Raw genomic sequence first — 21,554 nt, 5'->3', positions numbered from 1 at the left:
GCGTGTGTGTGCGTGTGTGTGCGCGTGTGAGTGTAATTTTTAGTTAGATCTTCTCCTGCTTTCCTTTTGCATTGCTTATCTTCTAAAGCATTAGCCTGGAAACTTTTAGACATGTTCTTATCTTTAATTACATTAGTAGTTCTCCAATAGCTACTTTTCCCAATACTGGGAGCACTTGTGTACATGTGAAGAGGATTAAAGTGCAGATTTATTGCAAACTCAGACTATTTTCCAGGTTGTGTTTGTGAAATAACTGAACAGAGAAGATTAGAAATATGGCAGGAGTCCCAACCCTCCTACAAGTAGGACAACAACTGTAGACATTTAAAAGACCACATCTGACAGTAAATCCTCCATCACACTGATAAAGCAACAGACATTCTGTAGAGACTGGGATAAATCTGCTGGTGCAGTTAAATGCCTCATGGCATTATGGTACCTAACAAACCTAAAAGGTCACCAGGTTTGGATGTGCAATGTTGCTGAGATAGCTGATAGGCTGCTTTCCTTTTGACTAAACCTATATTGTAACATTCCCAAAGCAACCTTGGGATCTGGTGCCTAGAACAGGAAATTATTTTCTTATCCTCAGGGAATTCTTTAGTGCTATAAATGACTGGCTGACTTTTTCAATCAGGACAATAAAAAGGCAATCTTCAGCTGAGTTTCAAAATATATTCCTGATTTGACCACTTTGTTTCATCCACCTCATTCTGATTTTCTGACTTCATAGAAAAATAAGAAATAACTGTATTTAAATAAAATACATTTCAGTGAAAATTAGGCAGTTTTTAATTTAAAATTCACTGCAACAGAGAGGTCTGGACAATGGTGGAGGTGGGCAACTCATAAAAAGCAAGGTTGGGCTTTGTGTGATTTGAGGAGCTTGGAGGTTTGGGGTTTTTTTTTGTTTTGTTTTGTTTTGCTTTTTTGTTTTTCTGGGGTTTTTTTTAATTTAGAAATATTATTCTTCACCAAAAAAATTCTTAGGAGCCTCTGCTCCATTTTTTTCAGGAATAATTTAAACATTTATGAACTTACTTTTAAAGATGGGCCACTGAGACACATCAGCACAGGTAACTTACACTTTGCAAGCAAATGAACATACTTGTCTCTCCCAGGCACTGATGAAGAAAGCTTACAGTTCTTTTAGGTTGTTCCTTTAGAGCATTTAACATCCTTGGCATTTTGTAGAACCACATATGATACTTAAAGGACCCATAGGCATAGCATAGTTTGCAGGGCTGGCAATTAGCAGTTTGCCTGTTTGGGCTTTCTGTACAATATTCTGTTTATGAAAGAAAGTATGCCATGCACGTTTGAATTGCAGTCATTGAGTGGGGGGAAAAGAAGATAAGACAATGACAACTGTGAGCCACCACAGTTTTTATGGACAAAGGCATTTTTGTTGCAAATAATACTAAGAGAGGAGCAGTTCACAGTCCCACCACAGATTAGAGTATTTCTTCCAGAGCTTTTCCAATGTCAGGCATGTTTTTCTCTCAGCTGAAATAACAGTTCCATCCAAAGGCATGGGCTAAAATAGGAGAGACTGGCCCTGCTGGCAAACAACTGGCAGCCACGGAAGACTCCCTGCCTGGCCCCATAAACACCATGCTTGTATAACCAGTTGTGCCAGATAGATATACAAAAAAAAATGCAGTCATCACTGAATCTCAGTGCTGGAGACAGTGTCCATCAGATTCTGTGCTTATAGTACTGCTCTAGATGTGTGCCCTGCCTTCTTGCTCCACTTTTATTCTCAGCCTTCCCCTGGGACCCTGAAAGCATCAGCCTTACTCCCTGCCCTTGTGATTTTCTTGCAGCTCTAAACCCAGCAGCTGCAGCTCACCTTTTGGCTCTCTGTGCCAAAGCTTTCACATCCTCTCTTTCTTCTGAGGGCATCAGCATCTGTGACTCTTGGTCATCTGGCAGGAATGATGCCTCAGCCTTGAGGCACTGCTGGTCCCCCACGCATCTTGTTGCCTTTCCTTTGGCCCCTGTAGCTTGTGGAAGAGGACGGAAACAGGATTAGAATCTGCTGGTGGGCCAGGGAGTGGTGCTGCTGCTCCCTAGCCTCCAGGAGGACGCCCAAGTGCGGCCTTGCCACAGAGACAGCTTCCGCTTGTTCGTAGATAAGAGAGGCAAGAGCATCAGCTGCAGCCCCAATACTGGGTTGGAGAAAGATCCTCCAGTGAGCCCCAACGACAAAGTGCACCCTCCCCTCACACCACTCAGTAAGTACTTCAGCAATGTGTTTTCCTCCCAGCTGGTTGGCTTCTTGATTTCCTTTTTTTTTCCTTTTTTTTTGAGGGGGTGTGTGGATTTGTTTGTTTGTTTGTTTGATTGATTGTTTGATTGATTGTTTGTTTGTTTGTTTTGGGTTTTTTTTAGCAGCCACCATCAGCAAGCTGCCTTATCACCTCTGGGGATGAGCAGGAAAGCACAGGATCCCCAATGCATAGGGAATGGGCTGGGGATGGTCCTATGTGGGGAAAGTTAAGGTATGACCTACCGAGTCTGGGATTTGTGGATAGGGAAATGAGGAGGAGAGGGTTTTAGAGCAAACTAAAGCACTAACTGGTGGGACAGTTCACAACCAAATTTGTAAGTCAGCAAAGTGGGAGCTAGTATTAAGCACTTCTTATCTCACTACTAAGTCTGGCATGTGCAAGGGGTTAATTTATACCTCAAGGAAAAAATTGGGGAAGACTGTATTTTTTATGATCTCCAAAGACAAAGACTTGTAACCAGAACTTGCGCAAATATATCTTGCATTTTTTCAATCAAACAAATAAATGTTTTTATTTTATGAGTTTATTTTACAAGCTAGTAATGGGAATTAGTCTACCACCCAGCCACAATTTTTGAAATAGCACCCAGAAGCACACTGTCTGTGAGAAAAATCTGCTCCAAGACAATTCTGTGGTACTTCACCCATGCTAGTATTAGTAGCAAAAGTTTTGGATAGAGGGAGATATTCAGATCAGGCTTTCAAATATCAGTTTGCTAAGAAGATTTAAATATGCTTTATAAAAGTGAATAATCTGACAGGATGCCTGTGGAGAGCAGCCTAGTGCCCAAGTAACTGAAGAAGAAAGTTTGTGCATTAACATGAAGGTGTCTACTGTATCTCGAAGGCATCACTCCAATAGAATAATGTTAAATATATAGTAAAACTTGTAATTAAAAGGTTTGGAGCAGCAACACTGAGAATTTCTACTTGTAGGACATTTATTTTCTCCTCTGACTTGTAATCTTGCTTTATTCAGATGATTTGTCAGGAAATATCAGCTGAGATAGGATGGGGTATGGGTGAAGGTGCATACTTTCTGATAAAGGTACCAAGGCTGCCTGCTGAGTACAGATGGAAGAAGCCAAATGCAGCCAGATGTAACATTCCCCATGTCCTGTTTCACATTATTTCTGAATAGGGCAGATGTGTGCAAGATGGCTTCATGCAATATCTTATTCATTCTTTCTGCATTTGTAAATGACTTCAAACAAATAAGGAGCCTACTCACATTTTAGGGCCCTCCACAGGGGACATGCTACAGAAGGAATGACAGGTCTTGCTCTTTGCCTCCCACATAAGTTTAAGGTTGCAGGGATAAAGGAGCAGGTAAGGATGTTGGGAGCCCGTTTGTCCCTCCTTGCTTATGTGCTCATTTCAACCAGACAGAAAGGGGCAAACCAATTTAAAATGATATAATAATCAACTGTAAGTGCATGTTTGGTGGGAGAGGAGGCACCAGTCTTAAAAAGTAAACCCCCATGCCAGAGCAGCTCTTTGGGCAGGGCAGCAAAATGCTGATTTTTGTCCAGTCTGGACTGTAACTGATGAAGTCCAGCCTCTGCCTCGTGTCTGCATTGGGCAGCAGCCTATGAGATACTCCCTATTTACTTTCATTTCCAGCTATTGAGTACATCAGCAGCAGCAAGGTCAGGCTCTGCCTATGAGAATGAGGACAAACAAGTGTGCACACTGTACCACCCTAGGACCTTAGTTGCCTCTGTTTCTGCCTCTGCTTCCCTCTATTCTTCTTAGGAATTGCTCTGGCTTCAGAAGATAAATACATAGGGCCAAACAGGCTTCTGTGGCAATGTTATTACCAACTATCAAAATGAAGTTATTAAATTCAGATTGACTGCTGTCACCCAACAAGGATGCTCTCACAAGTACTTTTATTTATCTAGCATCCATGTCAACATGCCCATGGTTTGTTTAATAATTATGCATGCCCTGGAGATTAGCGCATTTTTCTTCAGGATATTGTCATTTGTAGAAACAAAACACTCTCCTGAACAAGAGTTCAAACAACGCATACAATACCACATACACCACATGGTCTACTGAAATCTTCAGAGGCACAGGTTGTGGATACCTTATAAAGGGCAAGTTCAGAAATTCTAAGTATTCAATATACAAAGAAATAATGAGCCTTAATGTACAATGATAAGGAGTACTGACATTGATGCCCACATAACCCCTGTAAACTTTTATAAGAATTCCATATCACAACTTCATTTCTCCATCTTTTAGGTAAGAATGATCACCTATGGGTGACTCATTTGAGAACTGCATTGTCCCTTCAGATTACATACAACTATCCATAGTACCTAATATCCACATAGTTGCATAGCCCCTACAACCCTTCAAACCCTAAGAGAAATGGAGATTTCCCCCCCAAGCCATTTCCATGCCTAAATCAAGATCAAATGAGAAATAAGCCCAGGTCTTCAGTTTTGTTCTCAAAGCTTTAGTTTTCTATCTTACAAGGTGAGTTTTTTCTCATGAGATTTCATTTTAAGTCAGTTTAAATGTCACATTATCAGATGGCCTTGAAAGACTTACATAATATTATAAATATGTGAGAGTAGCTGTGCTGAGTATTCCCTAAACTCTAAGCTGATTACTTGTGGCACACATCTACATTAAACCAACTGTGTTTAAAATAGTTAACTAAAACAGGTATCTGTATCTGGCAAAATATTTTTACCTATTTGAAGCCTAGAACTGGTTGCATTAGTGAATTTTGTTATGGAAATCAAAATTTTAAGCAAAGAATCAATCATATACTTGCAAATATTTGTGTGTTTTAGAACTATGTTAGTGAGTGATAAGATAGCTTTATTTGGACACTTTAATCAAGTGGGTACAACAACTGAGAATTTTGAAAAAAAATTAGTATGTGCTTTAACTTATCTAAAAATCCAAAAGTCTGATATCCAGAAAGTGAAAAATTCAGATATTTTTCATCTGAATCACCATATCTTACAAGGGTGTATGCCTAAGGGAGTCATGCTGTTATATGACAGTGATGCAGCATGAGATTTCATTAACATGAGGCTGAAGCAGCTTTTAGTAATACTTGGACTTTTCAGTCTGCCTTATCATTCATTGCCCTCTTCTGTCTGTAAGTAGAGCCAATCCAATCTCATGCCAAAAGTTTTAACAAGCAAAACTATGCAGGCAAAGATAGAGCTTGCCTCAGCTTTAAGCAAAGCATTTCAGTTGTCCTTATCAGCTCTCTCTTTTCCAAGAAATAAGAGACTTGAGGTGACTCATTTAGGCACATATCTCCGAAGAAGGTGGTACAGCCGAGCTGCACTGTTCCAAAGTCTCTGGCTAAATGACAATTGAATCCTAAATCATATAGGAAAATCTATAGTATCTCAGGAAGTATCTTCTATTGTGTGTGAAGTAGCCCACCAATGTAACCATTACAGATTCACGAAGGATGAATGTGGATCATTATGTCAAGGGACACAACAGGGCGCAAGAAAAAAACACTTTACTTCATCACATGAATAGCATTTGCTACCAAGGTGACTGATGGCAGCAGAGAGTGCAAACCACACTAATGTGAAGGCTGCTAAGAAAAGTGTTGCACCTAATGCCTGAAAATCTGAGAACATGCTTCAATTTGTAAAGCCATACTAATGGCTTCATACAGTCCCTATAGCAGGCTCCCTTCCCACATAAAATGTTACTGGGGAATCTGTTTCCTTAGTGGCAGGCACTGATTTGAGTTGTTTGGGAAAGCACAATAACAATGTCACATGCAGCAACTTTCCTTTGAAGGAGAGCTCTGTGTGTAATCCATGATGACAGGATGTAACAGCGCTCACAGGTTCACACGTCAGACACAATGTATATACACCCAAGATACCAAAATCCATTATTTATTTTGGCAATTTTTATCTTTTTATTCTTTTGTCACATAGACTGTTACAAAGTGCAGTGCTTGCTTAGTAAGCAAGGCAATGCTTGCTTCAGGGCAGATTTACAAAAGAAAAGAAATGGAAGGGGAGTGTCATGAGTTAGCCTGCAAACCAGAATTTTAAAGCACTGAAGATGCCAAGCGCTTGGCATGTGTGACAGTGAAAATATAAACACAGACCTAAGAGATGTATTTTAGATAATATTTTCCAAACTACCATAATAAGAAAAAATAATGAAGCAATCCTATATTAAGTCTCTTTACAAAGCTTAAATTTTATTGGGTGAAATAATTCAATGAAACAACTTATTGAAATCTAACCTAATTTAACCATATTTTATAAGCTATTTCCACTAAATATAATTTACTACCAATCTTACATTTAAATTTTGCTATCTATCCCCAGTCTTTTCTGCCTCAAGACATGTTAAAAACAAAAATGTCCATAGTGTCTGAAATAATATCCCTGATTTCACTGAAAACCTTGTAAACAGAGTATTCTTCTGAAAATAACATTTTACCTACAGTCATAATATTTAGCCAGCATGCCCTAATCAAATCCAGTAAAATCAAATGGCATCAAAAGCATAAAACACCCTCAAATCACAAAATGTAGTGCAAGCCTTCATAAGGACAGATAAGTTTTGTATTTAATAAAATGATATCTGCTTTATTTTAAACCATAGCTGTAGCTTACTTATACAGTGAATAAATCAAGCAACCATTCAAGGTGCTTTCAAAGATTTCTTTCTCTAGAGTCTTCCTAAGTGAGGAATTTTTCTTGTAGTGAAGGCAAATGAGCCTTCAGCCAGTATAACACTTTAGTACAGATGTGAGGCTGGACTGGGACATTTCTATAGTGAACATTTGAAGGTGAAATCCCTCATCAAGGCCTGATTCAGTAAGATCTTAATAATTTGTAGAATATTACAAATTAAATAGTGAAACATAAGGGAATTAATTCCATATATACATTATCAGTCAATGTTAACTTTTGATGTTGACATGAGTTGAGTCAAATTTGATGCTGCCAGCCAGTTGTGGCAGGACATCTATCCCACCCCCCTCTCTACCACTGACATTTGGTCTATAAAGAGATAACCTAAGGGCTGAAAGGCCCGGCAAGAGGTCATCCCTGGTACCAAAAGTACTCAGACCTCAGCTAAGAATCAGCATCTTAGTCTAGAGAGCAGATGTGGGAAGAGATAAAGGAAATATTTGTGACTGAAAGACTGTGTTTTACAAACTGTAAGAGACATATGAGCTATCACACAGGTAGAAACCTTCTACACACACACCCTGAAATTGTGGAAGATTTCTCCCTGGACTATGGACTCAAACCCGTAGTTACTTCCCTGAGGATTGAGGGAAAGGATCATGATGTGTGCCCCATCGCCAAATGGATGGTAAGATACATTGAATCCAAATTATTTCTTTGCTAGCTGTAACATTAATAGGTACCTTTAACCTTGCTCTGTATATGTCTACTATTAGTCTTTGTTTTGGTCTTTATTCCTGTGTAGTATTACTTTGTTTTAAATCTTATGTCTGTTAGTTTTCTGCCTATTAAATAAATAATTCATTCTATAATAGACTGAATCAGCCTATATTAAAGAACTTGTGAATGAGAATGAGCTTTGGGGTGCTGGCTACCTCAATAAAGCTATTGCCTGCTGTCAGAGGCCTGGGCAAAAGGCAATGGCTTATCTAAACCAACACATAGAATCATAACAGCAGTGTTATTTTATTTATTTGTAAGTCACTGTCATTTAAGACATGTGTTCCATTCACTGAAGAACTACATCAGTGCAACCTTTTCCACCTTCTTTTGCAAACACTTTGTTCAAGGGTTAATTGTTCTTCACATAGATACAAGTTTAGTCATGGAAATGAGATTAACTCCCTTACTGTTCTATCTCTTGTCAGCAAACAACGAATGCAATTTACAAAGAAATAATAAGTAATTTCTTTTCCTCCAGCAAGATAAAACCAATCTCCCAGAGTTTAGTCTCCTATTTTCCCATCCTCCTTTTCACTGTTATTCTGCAACTGCCTCTTTTCTTAGTTTTCTTTTTTATTTGCCCTGTCTTCTCTACCTCCCCTTCCTCTTTTTTTCCTCAATTACTTATTTCATCTTCTATTCATAATGTCTCCAGTTTTTTTCTTTTCCTCATTGCCTTTCTTCTCCTTACAAGGAAGTCATACTCTGCTCTTATTCCCTGAAAATGGAGAAGGGACGTTACGAATGAAAAACTACCCCAGTTGTTGCTAGATCACTTGGACTGCACCTTCAGGTTGAAGGTTGCTTCCCTTTAACATTGCCTTTGTCATTCTGATGAGTTTCTGCTAAGCAACAATAGAAATGATCAGCAGTGAAAAATGGTCTAATTTTCTTCTTTCTATGGTGGCATCTGTGGCAGCCCCAGGATCAAGTCTCAGCTTGCAAGGTGCTGAGGAAGCTCAGGTAGGAGGATGGGTGAGGATGCACTTCTACACCCACTGCAGCTATAAGTAAAGGGAGACAAAATAGCCCAAACAGCAATCCAGTGAGACTTACAGAGCATGGACACTTAAATAGCTACATGAAATGGGTTCCCATGGTCTTACCAAAGTGATGAGTAAGTTTACTTCATGATGGCTTTGGGATCCGTGCAGCACTTTACAGCTGATTTTTCTGGTATGTAAGGTATCTTAGTGAAGCTGGACTTAAAAGACCAAGTCAACAGAATTAATGATTTAAGTTAGTTCATATAATAAATAGCAAATATGATCCTTAGTTTACTGTTAAGAACAAGTGGAGAAGAAAACCAAAACAAAACATCCTCTTCCTTAGCATTTACTTTGTGTATGAGATAGCACTTTCTATGTGCTCAAAAAAAAAGTATGTTTTTCTGTGGAGTCAATCTATGCTAGTGTGGGTTGCTTACAGCAAGGTAGGTGGAGAAACAGATTACTGTGTGTATAACCAAGACAGTGAATCGCAGCATGTATGAGTAAAAAATCAGGTCAGCAGACTGCTGGAAGACAAGAACTCTTCATCAATTGTTAGGTAACACCAATATGTTTGTTTTATGTCATGCTGCTGAATTTCTTTAAATTTTTTTTCATTTATGTGGTGTAGTATCTTCATAGGAGGAGAAAAGGCTGCTTCAATGATGTCAACAGAATGTGTTCAGCCACTTGATATCCCAGATGACAGACTGGACAAGCAAGATTCACAGTGTAACCATTTAGGTAAGTGTTGTTTGATGATGTTATTGCTCTAATGAGGGTATTGTCTTCACATAATAAAGTCCAGTGATACAACTAACCTTCCAGGAAAACACATAGATTACACCTTCTGCTGACACTTCTAGTGCCAGATGGAAAGACAAAGAGCACTTTTTCTGCATATAAATATCAGCTGAATCTCTAGAGTGAAGTTAATTAAAGAGGAGAAAGGAAAAAGAGTCATTGATTTTTCCCTGGTAGAGCAGTTTCTTCATTTATACCACAGCAAATGGAAAGTTAGGATATAGCTGAACTTTCCCTAAATATATCTTCCATATGCAATTTGAGTAAAAGATTTCAAGCATTCAATTTGCCATCACTGAGACAGCTTTCTAAAAATGTTTTCTGTGTTGGGAAGTTTTTTTCTTTTCACAAATGGAACGGGACTGCTGGGAAACATTCCCTGAGCTTTTATTGCAGCCTCATTACATGGTTGAGACAATAGAAAGATGGCAAAAGCTCTGCCAGCAATGTACTGCCAGCAACAGCCAAAGACATCTTTGTTACAGAGCATTTAAAATACTTCCTAGCCAACAGTGTATTGCTAAAGCTTACAGACAATTGTTTTAGCCAATTACTAAAAGTACATGTACACCTGCTTCACACAATGCTTGCTTGTCTCCTTTCTATTAACAATACACCATACACCATTATTAAGATTAAAACTGTCTACTATCTTGGTAAGCATAATTTTCTGTAGTCTTAAGGTCTATCTTAGCCAAGCCTAAAACTCAAGCTATTGTTTCATGTCCTTGCTTGCTATACCATTGTAACTTTTTCTACCTTCAGACTTTGCAGCTGTAGCTAGTTCTAAGTTTCTCTGCTCTTTCTCCTTCACAGGCCTGCTTTTCCAGCTTTGTGAAAATCATCTTTCCTTCACTCTTTCCCACAGTTTTCTCCTTCCTCATCAGTTTCCTTTCTTGAAGCTACTTCTTACAGCTTTCACAATGAGCATACTAGGATTGTCTTTGCTCTGTCACACTCCAGAATACTAGATTTCATGCTTGATAGATAAATTTTTGCTTATTCATGGTCTTTGCCTCTGCTTCTAGTGCTATGATTTCACTCTTATCTTACAAAATTGTCCTGAAGATTTAGCAACCCAGAAAGAAAAATCTGTTTGCTTGTTGTTACCTTTGTGACAACAATAATGAAACACAAATGCAATTTCACTTCCTTGTAAAAAAAAAGTCTCACCACGGGTTTCATAAATTTTGTTTATTAGTACTGCAAGGAAGGTATCCTAGTTCTGTCTCTGCTACATGGCATTTCTAGCCACAGACACTGTTTTTACAACTGCTAGTATACCATAGTTGGTCCATAAAATTGCTTATTTAAATATATACAGAATGAGTTTCTTTATACTGTTGGAAAACAGAGGCAATGGGAGGGTAAATGATCTCATTAGGACTATGAAGAAACCCTGTGAAGGTCAGAAAAAAGCCCCACATCTCCAGGGACTTAACCCAGAGGCCATCCTTCCCACATCTACCTGCAGACTCACAGATATAACAGCTGCCTTAAATAGTGTGAAAGAGCCTGCAATGAAGTTGTGCTTGCATGAAAGTCTGCAGCCAGGGGCTGGGTAACCATGAGAGGAGCCCAGCTGAAGGCAAACAAGCTGCTTTTAAGAATTCAAAACAGTGGTTTCTGTGATGATACTAATGACAGGTTCACAAATGAGTGGTTAAAATGGTTAAAGAATCGTCGTCAAGGTTATTGGCAAAAAGCAGGGTTTAATACGAATTCATGAGAATGCAGCTTTAACAGAGTTAAGTGGCAAAGTTCATTCTATTACTTACTATGTAGACAAAGCATACATAAGTAAATTGGATTAGAAGCAACTTGGAATGATTTACATGAAGACTGGGGATGCAAGAGGGTAAGGGTGCAGAGGATATGGATGTAAGAAAAGGGTGCAAAAGCACTTAATCATTGACTAATTTTATATTTGAAAAAATAATTCAATAGGATTTGCTACAATTATAACAGTGAGTTAATTATATACTCAAAATAACAACATTCATACCATGATCTATTCACTTGCATGAACACATGAAAAAAGATGTATACATCTATATTAACAAGTGTAAAGGTACCTATCAAAAATTCCTGTCAGGCTCACTGCAGTAATCATATCAAATCCCTTAGTGTTTCTCAACCAGCCTGGGCTGCACCTCAAGGAGATTGTATGTGTGGGGATGGTATCTGCCTAGACCTTTTTATCAGCAACAGTCTTTCAAGTATTGCAAACTTGAGGGTTTGCAAGCTCCAAGAGGCATCCTACTTAGAGGTCCACTGTGTTCAAGGAGAGCTCAAACAGCTCTCCTTGCTGCTACACTGCTGTTTGTAGCATTATAAGATGATTTTTCCAAAAACTTCCAGTAAAAATAGTACTATTACACTCAGGCTATGATTAATTTTTTCAAAAAGTCTCATAACAATGGTATAATTTCAGTTGGGTAAATGACTTACCAAAGCTAATAAGAATGACTGATTATCCTTTGTTCCTTACTTTGGTCAGACTGCTCATGTTCCTGGTATGGTCAGAATAGTTTCTACCTTTACCATACAAGAGCACTCAGGATGGTCATAGATGCTTCAGCGCCCAACTGGCACAGTTAAGGGGTGCCTCACCACTCAGCTGATTACACTAAGGCTTATCAGAAGCTGCTGAGATTGTAGAGCAGGCCTAAAGAGAAGTTGGGGGAAAAGGATGTACTACCACAACAAGCTATCTTCTGTATTTTCAGCTTGCCTGAGCACCCAGAAATACAGACCCTTGCAGAAAAAGTCATGTTGACCTTCTGGGTGATCTGAGTAAAGGATTGTTTTAAAGGAAAACCAAAAATCCAGCGTCATGTCATGTAAATAAAAAGCAAATACCAATTGCTCATTAGCTCTGGAAATAAAGGTAACTCTTGAAGGGAACAATATACTGACTGGCTCATTTTACAAATAGACTGACCCTATATATGTATAAAAGACCCTATATATGTATAAAACTTTACTTCACAGAACTGGCCTTGTAACTCTTGAAGATACAATCCACACAGTTACCACTGGGTAAAACAGGGGTGGCTATGGAACCTCTGTACACAATGATGCAGCCTCTCCTCTGACATGTAAACACACAAGCTGCCCACAACTCTCTCTGTTTTATGGGTACTGCCAACAACACAGAAGGACTTCCTAAGTCACTTGACTTCCATGTAGTATGGCACAGAGCCCTCTTTTGTTTGCTTTCTAAATATTTAAGAGATTTTTCTTCCTGGGCATTTGAATTAAAGCACTATTATCAAAGTTATTCTTTCCACCATCTGTTTTTTTTATGTCCCCTAAGTTTTAATTTCCATTATATTTTTTCCCTGCAGAAGATCTTTCAGAGCAGCTGATTAAGAGCTGTGACCTCAAAAATAAACCAAGAAAAGGTAAAATTCTCACAGCCTCTCAGAAGACTGAACAGGAGCAAAAGAAGCCAAAGAGAAAAGATACACCTGCTTTGCATACTCCACCACCTCTAACATGTGAGCAGTAAATCTCTTGACTTTGAAATCCCAATTCATGTCTGGGGACTGGAGAGGGATGAAAGTCAATGGAACGTTCAAACAGTTATGTCCCCTTGGATGCAAACAGGAACACAGCTTCCTGCATGTGCACCTGGGAAGGCAGGGGAAGAAAAAAGTCTGTCTTTCTCAAAGATATTCCATGTTAGTTGAAGGGTTTGGTCTCACTTCTGGGAATACCAAGGTGGATAGGTTTATGCTCTGAAAAACCTGCTTCCGTGGATCTCATAGACTTGCTGATAAATAATGTTACATTACTGCGTGATACTATGTCTATGTATTGGAAGCTGCTGAGCCATACTAGATGTCCCAATTGGATATGGTCCAAAATCAAAAAAAGGATCCAGTCCAGCCCTTGCACTTTCCCATGAAACTTGCATCCAGTGCCCAGCAGGAGGCTGGGGCTGATGCTTGGAGTAGACCAGTCAAGCACACAAGCCACCTGCAGGATGGTTCTCCCGGAAATCACAGGGATCATGTGTTTATGGGGACTCTGGCAAAGGGTAGGTGTTTCAGGAAGCCAGAAAACATCACAGCAATGAAGGGGCTTCTTGTGGAATGCTCCCTACTGTGGCACAAATACAGATATTTGAGACCCAAATGCCACCAACCTGGAGAAGGGAAGAATAAGCAGGAGAATTCTACTGAAACCTAATGATCCAAAACCAGCAGTGGGAATAAATGTTTGTCACTCTCAGCTAATAAGCAGTGTTATAATTTCCATCAAGAGAGCTGTGCTCTTACATTATTGAATTCTTCTTCCCATGCTGCACATACATGGAGGAGTTAGCCAGAAACTACTTGTGTGCTTCTCTGTATATCTGCAACAATTCACCAAGTCAAAAATAAGCACTGGGATTTTCCAGTATCTGTAATCCAGATATTTGATTCTGTTCAGTTTTCACATGTACCTTCCATCAGCAATTCTCTCTTAGGAAGAGCAGCTCAGAGGCTGGAGAGCTGTTTTTACTTCCTGCAATTGTCATATCATAAAGAAAACATTTTTTCACTAGCCTCTTCTGTGTGGTCATGTTGCTCCCAACTAACCTCTTGAATGTCTGTGTGATTAAGTTACTGTGGTAAGATGTCTAAAGTTCTGGAATAGGAGATTACACTCATCTGTCCCACGATTTTTAGTGCATTATGTATAATCAGAAGCCAGCTGGCCTGATAGCATCATTTTCTAGAGCCTATGGGAAATAATTAATTTGAAAGAAATGTAGGGTAGGTACATCATGCAGCAGATCATGCAGTTGTGCCACTCTACTTCAGAGTAGTCTTTGGGAGAGCTACACAGGTGGAAATTTCTTCAATGTAAACAGGCTAAAGTAGCATTTTCTTTATTGCTTGCTTACAGGCCTAGTTTCAGACTCATCTGAAAATCTGCTGAAAAGGTATGGTATCCCAGAGAAGTCACAGAGAGAGAGAGTGTCTCCAGTCTCTCAAATCACTGGACAGGAGCAGAAAAAGCCCAGAAGAAAAGATACACCTGCAATACACATCCCACCTTTGATAATAGGTAAGAAACTTAGGTAAAGACCCTCCTATGAGGCAGCAAAAAGTGGCTAGTGTCAGAGATATACTTAGAAGGCTGAAAGGAGGTTGCCCTCTGCTCAGTAGAGTAGCAGTTCTTGAACTGGACCTATTTGGTCTAAGTATATAATAATAGTGGGGTGAAAATGAAAAGTCTAATACATATCCCATGTTCAAGCTCCAAGGATAGAAAGAACAGGTAGAAAGAATAGGCATTTGGTCACTTGATTGTCTCTTGCAAACTGCAATCCTACTTTTCTGAAAACCCAACTACTGCCCTGCTTTTCAAACCTAAGCACATAGAAATTTTTAGGTCACCGGCACTAAAATGCCTCCAACAACCTGCAGCAAAGCTGTACTGATTAATCCCCTTCTTCATTTGGCAGTCCCTGACAGGCACTGATGTAGCCAAGTGGTGATGAATTTCTCATTAGCAGCACCTTAAAGATAATTCTGTGTATCAGGAATGACGTAGACACCATGTTACTTGCCAATGGGGAAGGGAAGGGAAGGGAAGGGAAGGGAAGGGAAGGGAAGGGAAGGGAAGGGAAGGGAAGGGAAGGGAAGGGAAGGGAAGGGAAGGGAAGGGAAGGGAAGGGAAGGGAAGGGAAGGGAAGGGAAGGGAAGGGAAGGGAAGGGAAGGGAAGGGAAGGGAAGGGAAGGGAAGGGAAGGGAAGGGAAGGGAAGGGAAGGGAAGGGAAGGGAAACTTTGCCATGGATCATTTGGCAAGAGCTAACCTGCTTTTTGGGTAAACTCAGGAGTCAGAGCTCAGGAACATACACTAAATAAAGCTGCATCATGCTTTATGAACAAATTCCCTCTTTTATTTAAATTAAGAAGTGATGAAGGAAAAGTATATTCTGATTACCTAGTTATAGCATACAAACCAGCTTTTTTAGAGCAGATTCTAGAGACAGCTTAAGTGTATGGCCCAAACAGAGGTCCCCAGCTGTAAGAGGAACCCATATTAGTAGTGTGTCTGATGCTTACCATGATAAATAGCAATGAATCACTTTGCTAACTGATGAACTTCAGAGGTTCCCAGTAGAGTTCAGGATTCAAAGTCCAGAGATGCATGTTATAAATTTTCCATGGACCACCAACAATTTCAAGGACAAATCAGCATTTTAATGCAAAACAATAGAAAGAGAATACAAACAGGAAGTCAAAATGGTAGTGATTTGTGTAACACTGGGAAAACGTTTTTTTTTCTTTGATATGATGCCTCTGATCACTTGTGAAGAAAATGTGTTTTACTGAATGCAGTTTGGAAGTTCTGGGTTTCAAAGAGTGAGAAGCATGTTTGATTTGCTAAACATTTGTAAGTTAGTCTTTCTCTGTTTGCTGTTTTAAAAAGTCACTTAGCCTCCCTACCTCTGTTTCCGTAGCTGTGTGTATTATGAAATGCAACTCATCCTGCAGATCTATTTTAAGGATTATTAGATTGTTCTGTTAATATCTGCCAAGGAATCTGGCTAAAGAAAACAGAGGGTAAATATACAATGTCACCATAATTTCCCAACAGAACTTGCAAGTAATTGCAATTTTTAGGTACACTCTAGAACCACAATGGCTCACAGAAACATGAGTGTTTCTGTTAGAAAGCTAAAAACTAGACAGAAAAAGTTGTCTTAAATCATTTATTTGTCAGGTGCCACCTAGATTTAAGCCATACCTCTTGGGCTACAAATCAGAGAAACAAGATAGCACATGTCTACAGACTGCCTAGGGACAATGCTTGCAGCTGAGCTGGAGAGGGAAGAGGTGAATAGTTAAACTTCCATTCTTCTTACCCAGATGTTTTCAATGGGGGTGTGGTATTTTTCTAAAGGAGCTGCCTTAACTGGTTTTCTAAGCTATGAGAAAGAATGAGGATTTGAAACTAAGTTTACAAGTTATCTCTCATTTGATTAGGAAACCTCAGTGACATTTCAGGAACTGTATTCCCATATTTACCCATGTATTTACATTCTAGCTCAAACCCACAGGGCTAAAGACCATTAATTTAGTTAATGGACTATATAATGCTAAGTGGGGATGGAACAGAGTGTTCCAGAGTTGACTACAGGCTTGGATCAGATTCAAGCCATTTACTGTCAAGTGATATGGAAAAAATTACCATTAGAAATTTGCCTATATTTTGTCTTCTGGTCTAGTTCCTTCAGAAAGACAAGGTGTTGGCTGACTGAAGGAGAACTTGCTACTGAAGGAGACATCTGCTTATGACTCATTTGTATGGATGTGGCATAACATTAACTGTGCCACTTCAGTAGAAGTTTGAAGGCTGAATACATTTAGAAGCCTGACCCTTGTAGAGGAGATTTCAGATTACTAACTTAGTAGGCCCCTTTCTTTAACTGCATTTCCCAATTGGATTGGATGCTCTCGAGGTGTAAAACTGATTCTGCTTCTCATCTGGACCACATGCCACCTAGATACATTAGATTTTCCTAATTTTACACAGTACATTTGACTGGCTTTTATTTGTGACAGAAAATCTCTCAGACCACCCAGAAGGGAGAGGGACTGTCCTAGGAGTGCTGGTCGAAACAAAGAGGTATAACACATCTGCCATTTTCGCTGCATTTACGAAAAAGTATTTTTGTGGACAGCTGTTCAAGAGACTATTAAATAAGATCTTTTACTAGAATTAAGTGGAGTTTCTTGAATTGGTATCTAGAAGTGGTTTGCAGGGGATCTCAAGGAGAAATATTAGAAATGGTGGCATATAAAGTGTAGTTAACTATCTTTACATTTTAGTTAGACAAAAGAATCCCTCTGGACCTGTGATCCAAGGACACACCACAGCCTCGGGCCCTGAAAAGTAGATAACCAAAAGTGAGTTGGGGAGGAGCAAGCTGTGGGAATATGGCTTCATTGCCTGAAGCTGTAATTGGAGAATTAACCCCTGAAATGCAAACAGACAAAACTTCTATCTGCTTGAAAAACCTTTGACTGCCGTCCCTCTTGGGTGTAGCCTCCATGAGGTTTTTACACTTGGGTGTAGCTATTGAAGGCCTTTAAAAAATACCCACTTTATTCTCTTAACTCTGTCAAGCCTCTGTTCTAGGTAGCCACTCCAAGGCATAAATACCATTTAGCACTGAGTGCTGTTACTTCAGCAAGACTAATGACAAGGAGACAGAACAGAAAGGTTTGTCTATATTTACTTAGCTCACATAGCTCTGCTGGGTCTTCTCAGGTCTCCAAGTTTATAATTCAGGTTCTGTTTTGCACAGCAGTTCCATAAAAGCTTAGTTTCTTTGTGTGTGCTACCAGATGGAATAAATCTGAAAGTAAATAAGTAGCAAATATTGGGCCAGCCTTCAACCAAAGGCTTTTCATAGCAAATCATGGAGCCATCACTGGTGAACTTCAGCTGGCAGAATGATGTACATTGGATGTATCTTGAAAGTTAAATATGCATCCTTAGAATAGGAAGGGAATAGAATTCAGGCATTTAAATACATAGGTTATTTTGCCTGACACAGGCACCAGTCTGCCACAGGCAGGTAATCACTTGAAAACAGATTCAGAATACAGGATCTGAAAAGCTCTGTACAGACAGGCAGCATCTTAGCAGACTGCTTTGATTCCATGCCAAGTGTTCAAAGGCAGTTTCAACAGCAGGCAACAAAGTGTCATTGGAGGTATAACTGAAAGTAACTGAAAATTGCATTAGTTTCTGTCATTCTCTCAATAGCAAATGCATATAGATTGAATTTCATCACACAGTTGAAGGTACATTTTAAGCACATATTATGTTTTCCCTGCCCCCCAATGGCCATTGAAAACCAACAAAAAATAACCCCCACTCTCCTTTGCAGCACACACAACCCAAAACACAAAGGCATCAGGAAAAAAAACCCCTTGTCTATCTTTGCCTAGGTTGCCTATAGGAATAGAAATCTGTGTGAGGAATATTTACATCTATCTCCATAAAATGTGATCATTCTTTGCAGTTAACAAGAGCTACTTAATTGCTGCTTGAACAAATGAAGTCCTTTGTGTTTCAAATTAACTGAAAGACATAAATGAATATTAATAATTTATGCCTTTCAGTTTATCTCATAGTGCTGCTGAAACCAGCTAGTTTACAAGAATATAAATGAAGCAGGAGCTAACTTAAATGAAGGACATTATAGGTAAATATTTTGTATCTAATGCATTGTTCTCCCATTACTCTTACTTGTTTTTTAATGAGGAAAGCAGTTACAATATTTGTTATACCTGGGTATTATATAAAAGCCTCTGGATCCTCAAAGGACAGACTTACTGGTTTAACAGAGAAAAAGAGAGAGACACAGAGAAAGGAGAAGTGATAGATTTGTGGGAAGTATGATCTACAATCCAAGTCTATTTTCACATTGTTCTTCATTTAGTAGCTTTTGCAATTTATTGATGCTTTATCATTTCATTGGAGATTGCACTTGTCATGTGGGTATTTAAACATCTCTTGTTTCACCTGCACTTGCAAGATCTAAGTAATATGCTATAGACGTAGAGAAAATCTACTTGTCCATAAAAGCTGTTCCTGTTACAAAGATTAATTACAGTATTTGCTTCATCATGCAAGCTCTTTCCCTTATTTAGCTACCCAAACCCTTCTAACAAACAGGTTCCCAAATGAAACTTCAGTCTCTTTTTACAGATAGCAAAAATATACTGAATTTAAGAATGCTCAATAGTTTTTGCTAAAAATGCAGTGATTCAACTCTAGTTCAGTAAGTATTAAGGGACTGAAATGCCAAAAAGAAATGAGGAGTAATTCGTGTGATGACAGTAAAATCAAGAAATAAGAGAAAAGTGAAAAATTCTCTTTTGCCTGATGTTTTCTAGAAAGTAGTATATTAAATCAACTCACTTTTCCACCTTTTTTTATTTGGTTTTTTGTTTGTTTGTTTCTTTGTTTGTTTCTTTGTTTGTTTTTTGTGTTCTTCTCTTTTTAAGGTACTAAGCTATTTACAGAAGAAGAACAAACAGTGATTATGGAAGATGAAGAAAAGGATGGAGACACTATCCACAGTTAGATTACAATGATATTTCAATAATACAATGTAAATAATCATGGGTCATTCAAAGTGGCAGCACATTAAAAAAGATCTTTCACCTTTATAAATAATTTTCTCAGTTGTACACTTGAATTTAAACTACCACCAAGTGCTTATCTGCTTATCTGCATCTCATAATTCCCAGCAAGCATTATTGGACATGAATAGCAGAAATTTCAGTTACACAGGGTTTGAAGGATTCTGTTGGTTTACTAGAAGGGGCTTCCTAGCATTTTTGTCAAGAAGGAATCCACCTCAGATCATATCTAGTTTTGTGCAGTGCGGTACTCACACAGTACCCGGCACTAGAAGTGGTAACGCAGAGTAGTAAAACATCAGCTAGTGATTCAAATTGCTTTTTTTGCCTGACACTTGACCTAATTTGTTTAGCTTTCATTTCCTGGAATAACACTGACCACAGTGAAAATTCCCAAGTGCAGACTTGATGGGATAGATGAAGAAGGTGAGAGGGTCAGGATTCAATTCTAGAGTCTCTGAAAGCAAAGCAAATATTTCCTCTGCCTGTATCTGCTCATGACTTGTGTCTGTAAAGAGGAAAAGATAAATTTACTTTAGAATTAAAATTACACCTAAGGGCTCTCAGCGTTGACAGATACATCAAACAGGATGGAGAGCAGAGATCTCAGAGGAGAAACACTAGGGAAGTGCAATGCCAGCTGGTAATTGTCTCCACTGGATTGCTGAAAGATAAAATTGTGGGATAGCTGATGCTTTTGCTCCAAATAATTTATTTTCACATCTGCTTTTTAAATTGAATCCTAGGTAATCAGTTAGGAGAGGTTTTAAAAATTCAAAATCACAGCAGGAAGGTAAAAATCGAGTAAAAGGAATAATGTTACTTAATGGCATATGCTTACTGCAAGGTAGAAGAGCATCATGTGACTTTTTAAATAGTTTACCTCAATGATTCAAACAAGAATTGCTTTCACAGCTAGCTACAGCATTTGTAGAGAGATGGGTATTGGTAGAATATTTTACCAAAAAAAAGATAGAACAGGACACTGTGTGCTTTTCTTAATAACTCTGGGATAGATGGAGTAGCACTGCCAGCTGAACCCTTAGGGAAGTAAGCAGAGAGGTTGAAGATTATCTAGCCTGGCAGACTGAATTTAGTTATCTTTTTAAGTCGCTTATACAGACAGCTGAGGACCATACTAGTTTGGACTCCATTTGCCACTGTAACTGACCCAACATCTTTCATGACAATGCAGTCCGTTCACAAATATATGTGAATGTATACTCTCAAGATGTAATCAATGAGCTTACAATAAATAATTGCATATTAAATTGCACAAGAGGTCCACTATATGATTAATGGGATACCTCTTACTTAGAAAGTGTACTTGTTTTTATCCTATTAATCTAACAGTGAGATAAGACAATACTTAAAATATAAACAATCAATAGTTCAAGTAACAACATTAATATAAGATCCACATTAAAGTGTGGAAACAGATGTGCATGCCAGCCCTCTCCCTTGGAGAGGTATCCCTTTAATGGGTTATGATAAGATCCTCTCAAAGTCTCATGGATTGAGAAATCCTCCTTGGTCATGGTGAGTTCCCAGCATGCTTTGGAACCCCATGTAGATTTGTTGGGACTGATTGGTTTTTCCCTCATTGTACCACCCCTGCTTTTCCCCAGAAAAAACCCCAGTTTCTGCCCTGTTCAGGAGAGAGCTGCTGTTGCTGGCATCCTTTGCAGGGTGCTGGAATAAAGGCTACCTCTGTGGAACAACCACATGGCTCTCCTGTCTCTTTGTCTCTGTGTTGGCCAGGGTACGCCTCACAAGGCAGAGCTGAAATCACTGCTAAGAGCTGAGCTGAGCTAGCTGCCCCTTGTTGAGGTTACCTGGCAGCTGAAGGACTTCCTAAGGCTCCTAGAAAGT

At 39.0% G+C, this 21,554-nt stretch overlaps 1 protein-coding gene across 1 annotated transcript; it reads left to right on the top strand.

Moving 5' to 3' along the window:
* The first annotated feature begins 1,879 nt into the window (after positions 1 to 1,879).
* Positions 1,880 to 20,482, top strand: PPP1R17 (protein phosphatase 1 regulatory subunit 17). The gene is made up of 5 exons (XM_063177188.1): positions 1,880 to 2,237; positions 9,346 to 9,458; positions 12,869 to 13,021; positions 14,418 to 14,579; positions 19,545 to 20,482. The coding sequence occupies exons 2-5, from the start codon at positions 9,377 to 9,379 to the stop codon at positions 19,622 to 19,624; spliced, it is 477 nt and encodes a 158-aa protein (XP_063033258.1). The 5' UTR covers positions 1,880 to 2,237; positions 9,346 to 9,376; the 3' UTR covers positions 19,625 to 20,482.
* Positions 20,483 to 21,554: the final 1,072 nt, after the last annotated feature.

The sequence above is a fragment of the Melospiza melodia genome, chromosome 1, assembly GCF_035770615.1.
Source record: "Melospiza melodia melodia isolate bMelMel2 chromosome 1, bMelMel2.pri, whole genome shotgun sequence".
NCBI lineage: Eukaryota > Metazoa > Chordata > Aves > Passeriformes > Passerellidae > Melospiza > Melospiza melodia.
Note: the sequence above shows the minus strand (reverse complement) of the source record. Positions and strands in the feature narration are given on the sequence as shown.